The sequence below is a fragment of the Corella eumyota genome, chromosome 4 (assembly GCF_963082875.1).
Source record: "Corella eumyota chromosome 4, kaCorEumy4.1, whole genome shotgun sequence".
In the NCBI taxonomy this organism is placed as follows: Eukaryota; Metazoa; Chordata; class Ascidiacea; order Phlebobranchia; family Corellidae; genus Corella; species Corella eumyota.
In genome coordinates this window covers 2,461,856-2,480,578 of record NC_137493.1, presented here as the reverse complement: position 1 = coordinate 2,480,578, position 18,723 = coordinate 2,461,856, and the positions used below count along the sequence as shown (strand labels likewise).

At 27.2% G+C, this 18,723-nt stretch overlaps 1 protein-coding gene across 2 annotated transcripts; it reads right to left on the bottom strand.

The window, feature by feature from the left end:
* Positions 1-10,092: 10,092 nt before the first annotated feature.
* LOC145750256 (uncharacterized) lies at positions 10,093-18,503 on the bottom strand. 2 transcript variants are annotated; one of them, XM_082566246.1, is made up of 16 exons: positions 18,392-18,503; positions 17,794-17,977; positions 16,744-16,900; positions 16,061-16,221; positions 15,782-15,907; positions 15,289-15,373; positions 14,664-14,767; positions 14,258-14,422; positions 13,831-13,968; positions 13,257-13,385; positions 12,775-12,917; positions 12,170-12,383; positions 11,684-11,865; positions 11,073-11,211; positions 10,871-10,952; positions 10,093-10,780 (listed from the first exon to the last, which is right to left on the bottom strand). In XM_082566246.1, exons 1-16 carry the CDS (start codon positions 18,461-18,463, stop codon positions 10,654-10,656), a joined length of 2,208 nt encoding a protein of 735 aa, XP_082422372.1. In that variant the 5' UTR covers positions 18,464-18,503; the 3' UTR covers positions 10,093-10,653. The 2 variants fall into 2 exon arrangements, with proteins under 2 accessions (XP_082422372.1, XP_082422373.1); XM_082566247.1 differs by lacking the exon at positions 13,831-13,968.
* Positions 18,504-18,723: the final 220 nt, after the last annotated feature.

Below are 18,723 nucleotides of genomic sequence, written 5' to 3'. Positions count from 1 at the left end.
TTTTTGCAAATTTCTTTTATACGTATTTAAGTTTAACCAATGCGCTTGTAATTAGACCATAAATTTTAAATTTTGAGATTTGGCGATTTTTATGAAATATGCTCATAACTTTTATGAATATTAATATTTTGAAATAATATTTTTAAAATACGTTTATTAGGCCGCTGCAGGTATTTAGGTAAATTTAAATTAAATTTTAAAAAGAAAAATTTTTATTTTTATTTAAAACTATATATGTATATGACGACACAGGGTCACATGACGTCAGAATTAGTGAAACTAAAAATTCGATCTAACTTTTTTGTTTTTGAATATTTTTGCAAATTTCTTTTATACGTATTTAAGTTTAACCAATGCGCTTGTAATTAGACCATAAATTTTAAATTTTGAGATTTGGCGATTTTTATAAAATATGCTCATAACTTTTATGGATATTAATATTTTGAAATAATATTTTTAAAATACGTTTATTAGGCCCCTGCAGTTATTTTGGTAAAGTTTAATTAAAATTTGAAAAATTTTTTTTTAATTTTTATTTTAAAACTATATACGTATATGACGTCACAGACTCAACTGACGTCAGAATTAGTGAAACTAAAAATTCGATCTAACTTTTTTGTTTTTGAATATTTTTGCAAATTTCTTTTATACGTATTTAAGTTTAACCAATGCGCTTGTAATCAGACCATAAATTTTAAAATTTAAGATTTGGCGATTTTTATGAAATATGCTCATAACTTTTGTGAATATTAATATTTTGAAATAATATTTTTAAAATACGTTTATTAGGCCGCTGCAGGTATTTTGGTAAATTTAAATTAAAATATGAAAAAAAAAAATTATTTTTATTCAAAACTATATATGTATATGACGACACAGGGTCACATGACGTCAGAATTAGTGAAACTAAAAATTCGATCTAACTTTTTTGTTTTTGAATATTTTTGCAAATTTCTTTTATACGTATTTAAGTTTAACCAATGCGCTTGTAATTAGACCATAAATTTTAAATTTTGAGATTTGGCGAATTTTATGAAATATACTCATAACTTTTATGAATATTAATATTTTGAAATAATATTTTTAAAATACGTTTATTAGGCCCCTGCAGTTATTTTGGTAAAGTTTAATTAAAATTTGAAAAAATTTTTTTTAATTTTTATTTTAAAACTATATACGTATATGACGTCACAGACTCAACTGACGTCAGAATTAGTGAAACTAAAAATTCGATCTAACTTTTTTGTTTTTGAATATTTTTGCAAATTTCTTTTATACGTATTTAAGTTTAACCAATGCGCTTGTAATCAGACCATAAATTTTAAAATTTAAGATTTGGCGATTTTTATGAAATATGCTCATAACTTTTGTGAATATTAATATTTTGAAATAATATTTTTAAAATACGTTTATTAGGCCGCTGCAGGTATTTTGGTAAATTTAAATTAAAATTAAAAAAAAAAAAATTTATTTTTATTTAAAACTATATATGTATATGACGAGACAGGGTCACATGACGTCAGAATTAGTGAAACTAAAAATTCGATCTGACTTTTTTGTTTTTGAATATTTTTGCAAATTTATTTTATATGTATTTAAGTTTAACCAATGCGCTTGTAATTAGACCATAAATTTTAAATTTTGAGATTTGGCGATTTTTATGAAATATGCTCATAACTTTTATGAATATTAATATTTTGAAATAATATTTTTAAAATACGTTTATTAGGCCGCTGCAGGTATTTAGGTAAATTTAAATTAAAATTTAAAAAAATAAAAATTATTTTTATTTAAAACTATATATGTATATGACGACACAGGGTCACATGACGTCAGAATTAGTGAAACTAAAAATTCGATCTAACTTTTTTGTTTTTGAATATTTTTGCAAATTTCTTTAATACGTATTTAAGTTTAACCAATGCGCTTGTAATTAGACCATAAATTTTAAATTTTGAGATTTGGCGATTTTTATGAAATATGCTCATAACTTTTATGAATATTAATATTTTGAAATAATATTTTTAAAATACGTTTATTAGGCCGCTGCAGGTATTTAGGTAAATTTAAATTAAAATTTAAAAAAAAAATTTTATTTTTATTTAAAACTATATACGTATATGACGTCACAGACTCACATGACGTCAGAATTAGTGAAACTAAAAATTCGATCTAACTTTTTTGTTTTTGAATATTTTTGCAAATTTCTTTTATACGTATTTAAGTTTAACCAATGCGCTTGTAATTAGACCATAAATTTTAAATTTTGAGATTTGGCGATTTTTATGAAATATGCAAATAACTTTTATGAATATTAATATTTTGAAATAATATTTTTAAAATACGTTTATTAGGCCGCTGCAGGTATTTTGGTAAATTTAAATTAAAATTTGAAAAAAAAAAATTATTTTTATTCAAAACTATATATGTATATGACGACACAGGGTCACATGACGTCAGAATTAGTGAAACTAAAAATTCGATCTAACTTTTTTGTTTTTGAATATTTTTGCAAATTTCTTTTATACGTATTTAAGTTTAACCAATGCGCTTGTAATTAGACCATAAATTTTAAATTTTGAGATTTGGCGAATTTTATGAAATATACTCATAACTTTTATGAATATTAATATTTTGAAATAATATTTTTAAAATACGTTTATTAGGCCCCTGCAGTTATTTTGGTAAAGTTTAATTAAAATTTGAAAAAATTTTTTTTAATTTTTATTTTAAAACTATATACGTATATGACGTCACAGACTCAACTGACGTCAGAATTAGTGAAACTAAAAATTCGATCTAACTTTTTTGTTTTTGAATATTTTTGCAAATTTCTTTTATACGTATTTAAGTTTAACCAATGCGCTTGTAATCAGACCATAAATTTTAAAATTTAAGATTTGGCGATTTTTATGAAATATGCTCATAACTTTTGTGAATATTAATATTTTGAAATAATATTTTTAAAATACGTTTATTAGGCCGCTGCAGGTATTTTGGTAAATTTAAATTAAAATTAAAAAAAAAAAAATTTATTTTTATTTAAAACTATATATGTATATGACGACACAGGGTCACATGACGTCAGAATTAGTGAAACTAAAAATTCGATCTGACTTTTTTGTTTTTGAATATTTTTGCAAATTTATTTTATATGTATTTAAGTTTAACCAATGCGCTTGTAATTAGACCATAAATTTTAAATTTTGAGATTTGGCGATTTTTATGAAATATGCTCATAACTTTTATGAATATTAATATTTTGAAATAATATTTTTAAAATACGTTTATTAGGCCGCTGCAGGTATTTAGGTAAATTTAAATTAAAATTTAAAAAAATAAAAATTATTTTTATTTAAAACTATATATGTATATGACGACACAGGGTCACATGACGTCAGAATTAGTGAAACTAAAAATTCGATCTAACTTTTTTGTTTTTGAATATTTTTGCAAATTTCTTTAATACGTATTTAAGTTTAACCAATGCGCTTGTAATTAGACCATAAATTTTAAATTTTGAGATTTGGCGATTTTTATGAAATATGCTCATAACTTTTATGAATATTAATATTTTGAAATAATATTTTTAAAATACGTTTATTAGGCCGCTGCAGGTATTTAGGTAAATTTAAATTAAAATTTAAAAAAAAAATTTTATTTTTATTTAAAACTATATACGTATATGACGTCACAGACTCACATGACGTCAGAATTAGTGAAACTAAAAATTCGATCTAACTTTTTTGTTTTTGAATATTTTTGCAAATTTCTTTTATACGTATTTAAGTTTAACCAATGCGCTTGTAATTAGACCATAAATTTTAAATTTTGAGATTTGGCGATTTTTATGAAATATGCAAATAACTTTTATGAATATTAATATTTTGAAATAATATTTTTAAAATACGTTTATTAGGCCGCTGCAGGTATTTTGGTAAATTTAAATTAAAATTTGAAAAAAAAAAATTATTTTTATTCAAAACTATATATGTATATGACGACACAGGGTCACATGACGTCAGAATTAGTGAAACTAAAAATTCGATCTAACTTTTTTGTTTTTGAATATTTTTGCAAATTTCTTTTATACGTATTTAAGTTTAACCAATGCGCTTGTAATTAGACCATAAATTTTAAATTTTGAGATTTGGCGAATTTTATGAAATATACTCATAACTTTTATGAATATTAATATTTTGAAATAATATTTTTAAAATACGTTTATTAGGCCGCTGCAGGTATTTAGGTAAATTTAAATTAAAATTTAAAAAGAAAAATTTTTATTTTTATTTAAAACTATATATGTATATGACAGCACAGGGTCACATGACGTCAGAATTAGTGAAACTAAAAATTCGATCTAACTTTTTTGTTTTTGAATATTTTTGCAAATTTCTTTTATACGTATTTAAGTTTAACCAATGCGCTTGTAATTAGACCATAAATTTTAAATTTTGAGATTTGGCGATTTTTATGAAATATGCTCATAACTTTTATGAATATTAATATTTTGAAATAATATTTTTAAAATACGTTTATTTGGCAGCTGCAGGTATTTAGGTAAATTTAAATTAAATTTTAAAAAGAAAAATTTTTATTTTTATTTAAAACTATATATGTATATGACGACACAGGGTCACATGACGTCAGAATTAGTGAAACTAAAAATTCGATCTAACTTTTTTGTTTTTGAATATTTTTGCAAATTTCTTTTATACGTATTTAAGTTTAACCAATGCGCTTGTAATTAGACCATAAATTTTAAATTTTGAGATTTGGCGATTTTTATAAAATATGCTCATAACTTTTATGGATATTAATATTTTGAAATAATATTTTTAAAATACGTTTATTAGGCCCCTGCAGTTATTTTGGTAAAGTTTAATTAAAATTTGAAAATTTTTTTTTTAATTTTTATTTTAAAACTATATACGTATATGACGTCACAGACTCAACTGACGTCAGAATTAGTGAAACTAAAAATTCGATCTAACTTTTTTGTTTTTGAATATTTTTGCAAATTTCTTTAATACGTATTTAAGTTTAACCAATGCGCTTGTAATTAGACCATAAATTTTGAATTTTAAGATTTGGCGATTTTTATGAAATATGCTCATAACTTTTATGAATATTAATATTTTGAAATAATATTTTTAAAATACGTTTATTAGGCCGCTGCAGGTATTTTGGTAAAGTTAAATTGATTATATAAGTACAGTTGGGGCCACACATTAGAAAGCTACTTACTTTTTCTAAATAACTACAGTTAAGGCTACAAATTAAACAGTTGCTACCTCTTGCGAAGCAGGCTACATTTTTTGCAGAATAAATTTATACCAAAGATGTAAGTTATCACTTTAATAAGGAACACATTCTTTCATAATTTAAATCTATAACAAATTGTTATTTATTTAACACCAAATCCAAGAAAAAGTTTTTACTAAAATTAAATAAAAAAAATTATAAACTGGGCCAAATAATTTGTAAATGTTGGCTCTATATCATTAAACAAAAAATAATCTAACCATTAAAACGAAAAAGTAATTGTAGTGTTGTCTCTATTTAGTCGTAACTAAACTTATGAAATTATAATTTGTTACATAACTTGTTTTTCTTGTTTTTCAAGAGTTAAAGTTCTCAAATAAAGTACATGAGAAAAAAACGACAAATAAAAGGAAACTAAATTGACATTTTATTGCTTAATATCGCCTTTTAATCCCATACAGTAACCATTTACTTATTATATTTTAATTGTGTACAAATCTTTTATCAAATTTGTGTTATATTTTTAAATACATTTAAGGTGCAAGTTGCGTAAAGCTACAGTTTAAATGAGATTAAATATTGATAGTTATAAATAAGCAAACAACTGATCCGCTTTTTTGATCGATTTACAACCATATTCAAGCGCTTACGCATTTATAATTTAAAAAAATCCAAGTGTTTAACTCTGAATAAAAATCGGTATAGTTAACATTTTTGTTCAGATAAATATAATTTGTTTAGACATTTAAAATTACATTAAAGTAGTCCAAAGCATTAAAACCGATTATGTCACATTTTTTCTTGACAATGTCACGTAAATTTATTACTGAAGAAACGATATGCAAAATTTTAAAAAACACAAATTTTATTGTTTTGACAAAAATTACAAAGGTATGTATTAATATTATTCAAAAAGTGTTAAACAGTATAAAAGCTTTTAAGTAAAACGAAAATGGTAAAATCGATTTTATATCATAGTTATTTTACTTCGAAAAGCTTATTTGTTTTAAGGTCAAATATTTTAAACTATGTTTAATAACGATATTGTATAATTAGGCCTTCGACAAAACCATATTTATTATGGCGGTAAATAGATCAACTTAAATTTACTTTTTTAATAATAGAAAGATATTTGTTTTGCGATCGTTCTAGTGTTGCAATATTGGTATACACGCACGGTACCATGCTAATAAACTAGTGTTGCAATATTTGTTCCAGTGTTGCAATATTTGTATACACGCACGGTACCATGCCAATGTAACCAAGTGTTTGTGTATTACCACAAATATAGCACAGTTTAATAGACTTGTAGTTATTTAATTTAAAATATTTTATTTTTTATTAACAATTTTGTAACGTTTATAGAACATATTATATTAAAAAGAATTTTATATTAATAGAGTATGAATTATATTATAAAATTACCTTAAATTGTTACAGTGATTTTTAATTTGCAAACGTTAATTTGTTTTAAAGTCGAATTAGATTCGAATTATTCAAAAGTACATCACAAGCCCCTTTTTGAACCCGCCGCTAAATATAATTTATCGAACAGTGATAAAATAAACGAACACTTTGTACACCAGAAAAAATATTTGACTTACTGCAAAATAAATATTTCAATATGTTATCAGTAAATTTTTACAAAACAAGTCTAAAGGTTACATAATTATCTCCGGTGTTTGCGTTACGACCGAAAAATATTTATTTAAAGTCATCCTGGTGTTGCAATATTTAAAAAGTTTTGACAAAAAACAGTTATTTTTAAATAATATCAACACCACCACCTATTTAATAAATTGTAAGCTCTTGCAAACAAAATTTATAAAAATAATAATGAGCCAGAACGCCAGTAAAACATTTCTTAGAGAAGAAGTGGCCTTTAGTGAAGAACAAATTGCAAAACAACTTCAGAAAATTTGCGACGAAAATGGAAAAGAAAAACAACCACAAGAATCAGCAAAGTTACTTCACAAACTTGGTTTAATTTATTGGAATAAGGGTCCTGATAAAATTAGTTTAATTCGAAGTGCAGCTTTACTAAATTCAGCAATTCTAAGAAAGCCTAAAAATGTGGAAAAAATTCAACAAGATCTTGAACAATTCTGCTCTCAATTATTACAAACTGCTAATGCACAAAATACTGAAGTAAACTTGATTACTGTAGCAAATCGTTTTAAAAATGATCTCACCAAGATCAGAGACGAAGTTAAACGAGAGTTAAAGAATTTGGAACCCGTTTCGTTAGAAATATCAGATGAAGACTTCGTGAAATTAAAGAAACTTAAAATCGAAAAAGTTATTAGTTTACAAAATGAAATCACTGAGAATTACAAAAGACTAATGTTTCAACTAAGTGAAGTATGTGTAGATATCATGGGTGAACCACCTTGTAAATATGCTTTGGTTGGACTTGGATCCCTTGCCCGAAAAGAAATTACTCCTTACTCTGATTTTGAGAACATTATTATCTTAGAAGAAGGAATTCAAGATTTAGAAAGTTGTGAAACAACAAAGGATTATTTTAGATGGTTTGCTGTCATTTTTCAAGTTGTATTAATTAACTTAGGAGAAACAATTATTCCTTGTTTAGATATACCGTGTTTAAATGGTTCACAATCCAGTTTCAAGTTTTATGATGCTATTACACCACGTGGGGTTTCATCTGATGGGATGGTGCCTTATGCTTGTAAATCTCCACTTGGAAGACCGTTCGAAACAGAAAACAGACCGTTTAAACTTGAACTTATTCAACCAGTTAGTATAATGGCAAGTTATGTTAACGAAGATGCAGACTTAAAAAATGGATACCATTTGGCTGATATGTTAATGACGTCATGTTTCTTATCTGGTTATCAAGATATCTACAATGATTTTCAAAAAAGTGTGTTTAAACAACAAAATGTGGAAACGATTATAACGGTTATACGTAAGCAAATAGAGGAAAAACGTTTTGATTTTTCAATACAAATTGAAACTGGTGTTTATTGTAGAAACCCAACAGCAAACATTAAACGAATGTTATATCGTTCATCAACTTTTTTTATCTCAGCTTTAGGAAAATTTAACCAAATCTTAGACCCTAATTGTTTCGACATTCTGGATACTTTATATAAGCAGGATAAACTATCGGAAACTGATTGTCTAAATCTTAAGTTTGCTATTGCTGTTGCTTGTGAATCCAGATTAAAAGTTTACAGCACAAAAGGAAAACAAGATGATTCTGTTGCATATTCTAAAGATGTTGATGAAATTCTTGAAATTTGTGATCTAAGAAGCATGGTAGAATATATTGCAATCGTATCTAAAATACAGCAGAACATTGTCGACATTGAAAACGGATTTTCAATCACTTATTTAAATATTTTTGAAGCGTTTAAATGTTTGGCAGCCTTTCAACCTGCAATTAATTGGATAAACATGCACCAAAAGACAATGGATGATTCAACTTTTCATTGTTTACTTGGAGTTTGCAAATTATATCTTAACAAACATGAGGAATCAATAAAAGACTTGGAACATGCCCTGCAAGTTAATTCATTCCCAGAAGATTCTAAAGAATTTTTAAATTCAACGTGTTACTATTGTTTAAGTTTAAGTAAATCTGCATTGAATCAAAACGAAGAAGCACTATTTTTTCATAATAAAAATTTACAAGGTCGTATAAAACATTTAAAAAAGAGTGAAGATCTTGTAATGGGTTCCACTACCCAAAAGTTTGTCCCAACTGAACGAATGGTACAAAATTTACTTCTCTCCCTAGATGGCGACTTAACACATAAATTAACTTTTTTAACCTTCACAAAATATCAACCAATCTCTACAAAATCATTTAAAAATAGCGACTTTAAATTAAACGATTTTAAAAATATTCCAGAAGAACTACACAGTCAATTTCTTAAAGCTTACGTTTCACTCGTACGCGATATGGCTCCAATTTTTGAAGATACACAAGTGTTTCAACAAAATATAGCTAAAGTAAGCAAATCTGAACGAGATTTCCTTGAACTATTTGCTCTTGACAGTTCACATGACAATTCTTTGGAGCAAAGACTTGACACCTTTTTCAAAGAGAGCCAAAATTTTTGCCATGGTCTTCTGAAAGGAGAAATTTTATTAAATTTATTCACCGTCGCGTTGAAATTCAACAAAAAACTTTGCAGTTTAGGTATACTAGAACATTTAATAAGTTTTGACGATCCTGATGAAAAGGAGAATGTTTTTAAGGTTTTGAACGAGCTTGATGATGAAGATATTGCTGAGTTAGCAGAAGAAGAAACAAGTGCAATATTAGAATATTTTTCATTAGAAGAACACTCAGAAGAAGAAGAATCCGACAAAGAATTCGAACCTTAGCTGGATTAAACATAAAACAAATTTCATATATTTTTCCACAAGCAAAATAGGAAACTTCCGGCTTGAACACAACTTTAGTCTACTTTTTATCATTTAATTCTTATTTTTACGGCGAGTGTTATATGAAAATCCCCCGAGTAAAAATATCTAAAACGGCGGGAAATATTATGCGATTTTTCCGCCAAATGCAAACGCTCAGCCGAAGTTTTTAAGTGGCCAAAAACTAAATGGCATTTAAAACCAAATATAGCAAACAAAATAGCAAAAGAATATATATATCAAGGCACAATTTTGTTCACTGATTTTTCGAATTTAAATTAAATTAATGTGTATGTGTAAACGATATATGATTTTTTGTTTTATATAACTTCAGTAAATCGTATGACAATGTAATAAAAAATGTTTGTGTTTTATAACAATGCTAGTTTACCCTTAATCTTTTAATAAATGTACCAATTTTGTACGGTTATTCAGTATTACATTTTATTTAAGTAGAACTTCTATATATACACCAACTATTTAAATAAACATTATTATAAACACGATGATAAACACAGTGACTTTTACAAGTACGATATTGCACTATTTTAACATTTAAATAAGATTGGTTTGCAATATATTAACAGTAACAGGTACAATGTAAATTGCAGTACCAATTTTTAATATGGCATCATTTCATGGCTATTTCCATGTCCCTTTCTTGTAACAATAACATTACCAATTTGTTTTAAAATTAAAAAAAATGTTGTCTGAAAAGCTTGTCATAAGTTTAAAGTTGGTGATCAAATTGAATTAAATAATAAAAACTAAAAAAAGGATAAAAAATAACTTAATTTGTTAAACTGATTTAAATTTACAATTGGGTTCAAACATTTAACAAAATTAATTTAACCTATTACATGATTTTAAGTCAATTTTTGTGACTTGAATTACCCTAAGCATAGGATAACCCTTTACCACCCACAATTAAATAAATACACGTTGTTTCGTAACACGATTTTTTGTTTCGTTTTTAAAGAGTTGAAGTTCTCAAACAAAGAACAAAGAAAGGAAGAATGAAAAATAAAAGAAAATGGATATTGCGGATAACGCGGAAGAACCTCCGCCTTGCGGAATCGAACTTGGATTTGGATCTTCCTTCCAACATCGGAAAAAACTTTAAAATATTTAAATATACCAAATTAGGTTTGTTTATAATTTAATGACCATTAAATTGTGTGTGGTGTTTACAAAAGGTTATACTTACTTGTAGGTTATATCTCTTAGTTTAAAAGGTTCCGAGTCGTCTGCAGGCCAAAAAACATTCTTTTTAAGAAAATAAGGAACACCTGAAACAAAAATACTTTTCATTTAAATTTAAAATAAAAAAATGTTAAAATAATTAAAGTTTTTAAACACAAGTTTAACGCCATTTTTAAACATACACAATTGTTTTATATTTATTTTACCTTTGTATTTAAACACTGCATCCACATAACTAGCACCAACGCCATGCCACTCTTTAATATCTACTCCCTGTCGTGATGTGATTGGCATAAATGAACGCCAAGTTTCTCTATACTGTTGACTTCCTGTAAGCAGCTCCCCCTTGAATGAATCAATTTTAAAAAAAATTACAGCTTATTTAGTGTATATACATTATTTTTTCGCTTGCCATTGTACAGTATCTTAACGTCACGTGGGTTCTTATCTTAATTTTGTGTGTGTGAGATGTGGTGTAAGTCTTGTACCCTGCTTTTTTCTTGGTCTATAATTAAGTTGTACACCTTCTCTTTTTAGTTTAGCTAAGTACTTAATTTAACTGTGTAGTTTTGGACTGGATTATTACTTATTTTATTTTATTTTTTTGTTATATATGCAATATGACGATTCTATTTAAATAAGATCATGACTTTGTTAAAACTGAATAAACTAAACCATGAGTATATTTTTGTGACACCATAAAGGCTCTACTACACGTTATATATTTTTTGGGCTCTACTACACGTTATATATTTTTTAGGCCGACTCAGCAATCATTCTTTATATTTAACTAAAGTTAACTTTTTAATATTTTTACCTCAAACTGCCAAATAAGATTTCCTTTGAACAGACTGAAAACGCTTTGATCTCTACCTTCCTCCACATACGCAGCATCCAGGGATAAGTAGGGATAACCTTTGAAGATTTCCTGAATCGGAGCATTTCTTAAATATCGAATACTTGGGCCATCATTTTGGTAGATATCCAACGTTCCGTCATCTACAAAGAAAAAATATGTCCTTTTTATTCAGCTGTTTACACTTAAATACGTACTACCCGCGCTAATAGTTAAAAGAAGTGTGTTAGTAGAATATGTTAAAGCTACAAGGAAACACCAGGCTCGGGTCCAAATAATGTGGCATTGGTGAGGCTCGAACCCAAAACTTTTTACCCAAAAACCTAATGCCATCCAGATATGCTATGCTTTAACAATAAGTTTAATGCACTATTTTTTGTAAGTCCTATGAATTCTTGTACCTTGAACTATCAAATGCTCTAAATTAAAAAAAATCATTTAACTTGCCTCTAAATGCAATAAAAAATTGCCTTGTATATATCAGTGTTGTTATTCCTTCACTGCGATCCAGAAATCCATTTCGATCGTAGTTATAAACAGCTGGTGCGATTGATTTGGGGTCCGTTCTCCAGTTTAAATACGAATCTAGCTCTTCGGTGGAGTTTAGTAAAGATAAACTCGAATGTTTGACAACCACGTCCATAGGAAAATAGTAACCGTCCTATAACGGATTTAGTTTAAAATTTAAAGCAATATTCAACTAAAATTTAATTTATAATTCATTCTAAATTTGATACAACTTTTAAATTACTTTTAAAAAATTATTTTAATAAAAACTTTGTATTTTAATAGGTTGTTTTACATGATTTTTAGTAATTATATATATGTAATAAATTTTAGTGGATAATATATTATTATATATTTAAATATATATGTCTAATTTATGGGTCTACAAAATAGGCAAAACTACCACATGTTTTCGCATGAGAAAGTTATTGCATTGAATATTAGTTGATATCAAATTCAAATACCGCCTGTAGAGGGGGTTATTATTAACTAGTGTGTACAAAAATTAACATTAGATAAAAATTAACTTTAACTTTTTGTCTTACTTTTCCGAAGTAGGCATGGAAATAATTCCTTTGATCAAATAAGGTCGCAACCGTATCAAACTGATCGACATTACAGACTCGATCGGCATTGTAACTACTTCGACCTTTTGGTCCGAAAGATTTTCCTTTTTCTTTTTCAACAGCTAAAAATAAATTTCAAAAAATAACATTTAGCTTAAATGCAAATAATTATGCAAATAAACACATTACTGAAGTAAAAAAAAAACGGTCAATAACTTTAATGCATTACAAGAACATTTTTCTGATCAGCACCATTACAGACGTCTTACTACCAAACTGGTTTTGATCTTCGTCTAGTAACCTTGGCAATTGTCAGAATTACAAATTGTTGTAGCCTTAACATTGAACAATTTTTTTGTATATTTTAATCGAGTTTTGTTATTAAATAGAGAAAATACAACTAGACAAGACTCGAAACGGTGAACACAGAAACTCCTTGATTTAAATAACACTACACTTACTCGGGCAATCACCACATGTTTTCTTGCACACCCTGCTCATAGCCTGAGCTTGTTGTTTATTTGTGCAATATCCTAACTTCTTCCATGCTGGGCAATCTTTTCCAAGATCTGGACTATCATCGCAAACTTCTATAAAGTTAAAATTGTCAATGGTTTGAATATAAGATTAAAAGTATCAGTAGGAGTATTGTTAAATGGTTTAAATATACATTTACTAAACCAAGTTTATTTAAAACAAAGTTTTGCTTATACCTGTTTTAATGTTAATATTTAAAACAAAATCTTATACGTGCGCCTAATAAGTTAAAAATTAAACAGTTTTAAACCCAAGAAAAAACTTCTTAAATTATATTAATAGCTTTGTGAACGTAATTGTAAAATTTAACATAAATCAAAGAATTTTAAGAAATTCAAGAACGCAAAAAAAAACAACAACACCAAAATATAACACATTCACCCCATTTAAAATATCACCAGTAATATATTGAATTATAAGCATCGAATACTTTGTTTTATCAAATTAAAATAATTGTGCTTTAAAACACCTCTTAAGCCAAAACACACCGTTTAATACCTTGGCAATATCCACAAGTCTGTTTACAATTAATTTGCAAACTATCTTTGTGGCTATTACTTGTACACAAATCAGTTCCTTTTATTAACTGCTTGCAATTACTTTCTCCCCAAATATCCACACAGTTCTCTTTTTTAGCTGTTAAAAACGTCCAACAATGACTATTCCTATATTTAAAGCTACAGCCAACATATACTAAAGTTGAAATAAAAGCTTTGACTTTAAGCCAGTTAGTAAACGTATCAGAAAAGGAACTACTTGGCTTTAAGAAAGAAAACGCGAAAAACGAGGCAGGCGGTAAGTAAAGCTTCAGACGTAAAAACAGCTTGTGAGCGCCAACCAGCGGTAACAATAAAACGCGTAAAAAATGATTATTTTTTATTTTTTGAACTCATTAACTACAAAATGATCGCAAAACGTAAATTACCTGGAGTTGTTTTTCTGGTTGTTGTTGTAGACCTTGTTCTGGCTGTTGTTGTGGTTGTTGGTATTCTGCTTGGTCCTGAGTCTGGTTTTAAGTTAGTTTCAGTCATTTTTTCACCAAACTCAGAACGTAAACGAAGACAAGCTGTTAGACCATGATGTCTGGCACCTGGATATAACACAAATGGTAACCATATATAACTTGCAATTTTAAAAACTATATAACTTTAAAAGAAGCAAAGCTCACTCCGTGCAAAAAAATTTTTATTCCACACTAATCGTTAAATTTTAATCATTCATTAAATAAATAGTTATTTCTGAGTTTTGTATTTAATTAATCTAGTTTTAATTGAGCGCTTTACATTCCCAAAACTGTCAACAACCGCCTGGCAATATTTCAAGCCACTTACTTTTACTGTACCCATACAAACTTTGTACGCCTTCAATATCGTCATCTGGTAGTATGTAAGTTTTGTAAGAACCCATAAATTTGTAAAATGGAGCCATTAACGCGCTAAAATAATAAAAATTATAAACAATTAAAACAGAGGAAGGCGAGTAGGGTTTTTAAATAACAATTTTACTGTAAGAGTAAAAATTAAATGTTTAATAATAACAATGGGTTTAATGTTTTGTGACTACCTTTACCCTACCACAATAAAGTACTTCTCCGATTTGATTTAAAAACTTATTTTTAAACATATTATTGTAACAATTATGGACTGTCGTTATCTATTTTTTAGTCACGTGCTTACACCTTTTATTTCTTCTAGTCACGTGTTTACCCCTACTGTTATCTTTATTGTTTGCGAGTTGTGTTTTTTGTATGTAAGTTTTTTGAACTAGTTCTTTTTCAGTGCTAAATGCATATTTAAATATTTTGTGTATTTATTAGGTTCTGTTTGAATGAGCTAAAAAATATTGTTTTTGTATAAATAAAGATTGAACCTAAAATTCAATACGTAACAATGTATGTTGTTTAATCAATTTCAAGTGTGTTAGGGCGGGTGGTTCGTTATTTTTATTTTAACTTACCTAGATACAGAGGAATGTTCGAGACCAAGAATATGTCCAAACTCATGGGCAGCAACTGTGAAAACATCTTTCTTACCATATTCATCTAAAATGAGATACATTTATATTGTGTGTAAGTACTTTTAGGCATGCAAATGTGGCTTACAACCCTCTACTTAACTGTCCCTAATTTTTTAAAGCTTAATACAAAGTTTTTTGTTCCGTAATAACTTATATATCTTTATCCTCAACGAGCGATTAAGTCTCGAGTTGACTTTAGCGGTTTGGGATATCATAGATTATAATTTAATTGCCCAATAGTTTAACTGCTGATTTACCGCTGGCTTAGAAGAAGTTTATATCGCCCTTTATAAGAGTGCTACAGCATGGGAGCAGTGAGGATTGAACCCAGGACCTCATGGAGAGTAACAGTATTTAATTAATAATTCATCAAAAAAGGGTATACAAAATATCACAATTTTTTACCGTTATCAAAAAAAATTTATTAACTTACTCTTTTCATCTTCTGCTAAGTACCAGGGTTCCAATTTATCAAAATGAAGACGACCATTTGTTGGATAAAAAGCATGGGCAAGAACACCTGAAGCTCCGTCGAAATTAAATCCATCGTTGTGGTCAGCTATATGAAAGTTAAAGCAATAGTTTAGTATTTCATAGTTGTTTTTATTAAAAAGTAAAATGGGACAAATGTTTTATTTTAATTAGGTTGGTGACCTTTGCTTTAGTATTTTAGATTTGATACAAATATTTTTTTTACAAACTTTAAACTAACCTTTTTCAAAGCTTATAGTTATGCTTGTTTTAATTTCGTCTTTTGCAGCAATAAATCGAACATTTGAGTTAAGTTCCCACAGACACATCGCCGCCACAATTCCCTTCTTAGTTTGTCGCTTTGTTATGTAGTTGGTTTGCGGAAAAGTCGATGTAAAAAATCTAAAAAATAGGAATTATAAGACAACAGGTAAAATAAATTTAATTTTTTTATAAAAAAATTTTTTTTATAAAGCGTATTAGTGTAAAATATCATAAAATTAAAAAAGTTGCATTTTTCTGTAATGTTAATTGTTTTAATAATAATTAAATTAGTGACTCATTTATTGCTTATTAAAATTAACAACTATTTTGTTTTAATTAACAATACGTTAGTAACAACATATTAATAATTTTCTTTAAACAGTTTTTAAGAGATTTTTTAGACTCATAAAATTTTAAAATTAAGCAAAATGCCGGTAAAATACAATTTAAGTTCTATATGATAAAGTATAAACATTAGTTTCATTACAATATTATTTATCAACTGTTAGTTTTAACTAACAATTTTAAAACATATTTTAAATTTTCCTTAAATAATTTTTAACGAAATATGTTTAATCCCATATAGTTAAATTGGGACAAAATGCCAGTAAATTACAATTAAAGTTATATCCGAAATTCCCACTACAAAATTAAACTTACGAGTATTCGATCGGATAAGTTTTCGTTTTTCGATCAAGATTTCTTGACCAACTCGATTGTGTCACGTAATTTGCTAAACCGTTGTTCTGTGGCTCCGGGTCACTCATGCCACATCTCGGTGACTTCACCACCTCGACCAAATCGGGAGTTATTTTACCTAAACACAAATATAAAAGATTTAGTCCAATCTAGGAGTTTTTTTATCGTGCGTTTGGGGGGGAGGGGGAGTTATGCATAATATTAACACTTTTTTGTATATATATTTATCCTCGATGTGAGAAAGTCGAATGCGCGACTTAAACATTGAGTAACATAAGTTACTCCGACCCAGTCTTCAGTTGCCTGTGGCAGTTCGGGATATTATTATAATTGCCCAGTAATTATGCTGCAGATTAATTGCTGGCTCAGCAGAACTTTATACAGTTTACAGCGCCATAGTCAAGGGCGCTACAGCATGAGATCAGTGGGGATTGAACCCACGACCTTATATGTGGTGTAGCAATTGTTTTTACCACTTCACCACGCTGCTGGTCCATTTTGTGAGGTTACAGAGTCATATTTAGTTATTGTATTATGATGTAACTTGTTGCACAAATAAGAAAAACAGGGCAACCTTTTGGAATATAATAACATTGAAAAGATTACACTAAGACACAAATATAGTTTTTAAGGGTATCAATAAATGGGCTTTTTAATAGCTTAAAACTAAACAGGAAAAAAATACAATGTAGTTGAATAGAATAGAAACTTAATATAATCTAAAGATAATGCAACAAAAACGTTACAATGTAGTATAAAAGAAAGGGTAAGGCTAAAAAAGAATTACTAAAAGCTAAACTTGGCATTTTAACCCTCTTCAATCTATTTATATTTTATTTTAACACAAAATAATAATAAAAATAGATTAAGTCTTATATGGTCGTTTCTACGTTAAATTTTGTAATCCCTTAAACGAATAAATTTTGTTTTTTTTTTACAAAATTTAAAAAATCACAAAAAAATCACATTTTGATATAAGTTATTAACAGAACTAAATTATGTGAAATTTACCTGTTAGAGGCAACCCGGCAGCGCGTTGGATCATCATTATTCCTTCCATGAAAAGAGGAGAATTCTGAACATCTTTAACATTTTCATCGAATGTGCCTCCTCCGCTTACACTTCCAGAGAGCTTGGGAGTTATCGCGAATGAAGAATATCGCGACATATATGATAAAACATCGATCATTTCATCCTGTTAAAAAAAAAAAAAATATTTAAAAAAATAAATATTTCGCTTATAAAAGTATTTTTAAATTTTTTAATATTTGCTTTATTAATAATTGTCGTTTAATGTGGCATTTACTTTTACAAAAATCATAAATAATGTTAAAAAAGTTTATAAATTTGTGTAACTTGCGTTAGTATCATTATAATAAAAATTTTGTTAAAAATATATAAGTAAAACTTTTGTTAATTTTTATAAGTAAAACTGGTGTTACAAAAATAAAAAGCATGTTTTTAGTCTTCTAGAACTTAAATCTATTTAGATAAATGTTGGTTTTTTTAACTATAAACTTAAAATAAAATTCTCCACGCGGATACTCTGCTATTTACGTTTTAGTGATTTAATTATATACGTAATTTCAATAACAAACATAATATTTACCTCTGCGCTGATTAAATGTAAATCTGAAAGTATTATTGCTAAAAAACTTAGTAATTTAGCAATAAAAATCATTATAATAAATTTTGTTTATGCTGTTAACTTTATAATTATATCTGTAAAACAATATTTTTTAAGGAAAATCCTTTCACGCAAAAAGAATAATAAACAAATTACTTTTTCCTTTCTCAAGTAATAAGTTTACATAATGTAACTTTCTTAACACCCTTCTACAAATATAAGTTGGCTACAATTTACAAACTGTCTTATATCTTGACAAGTGTACCTGATTTGTTTGTTGTTTACACCATCTGCTGCTAATTAACCGGACATTA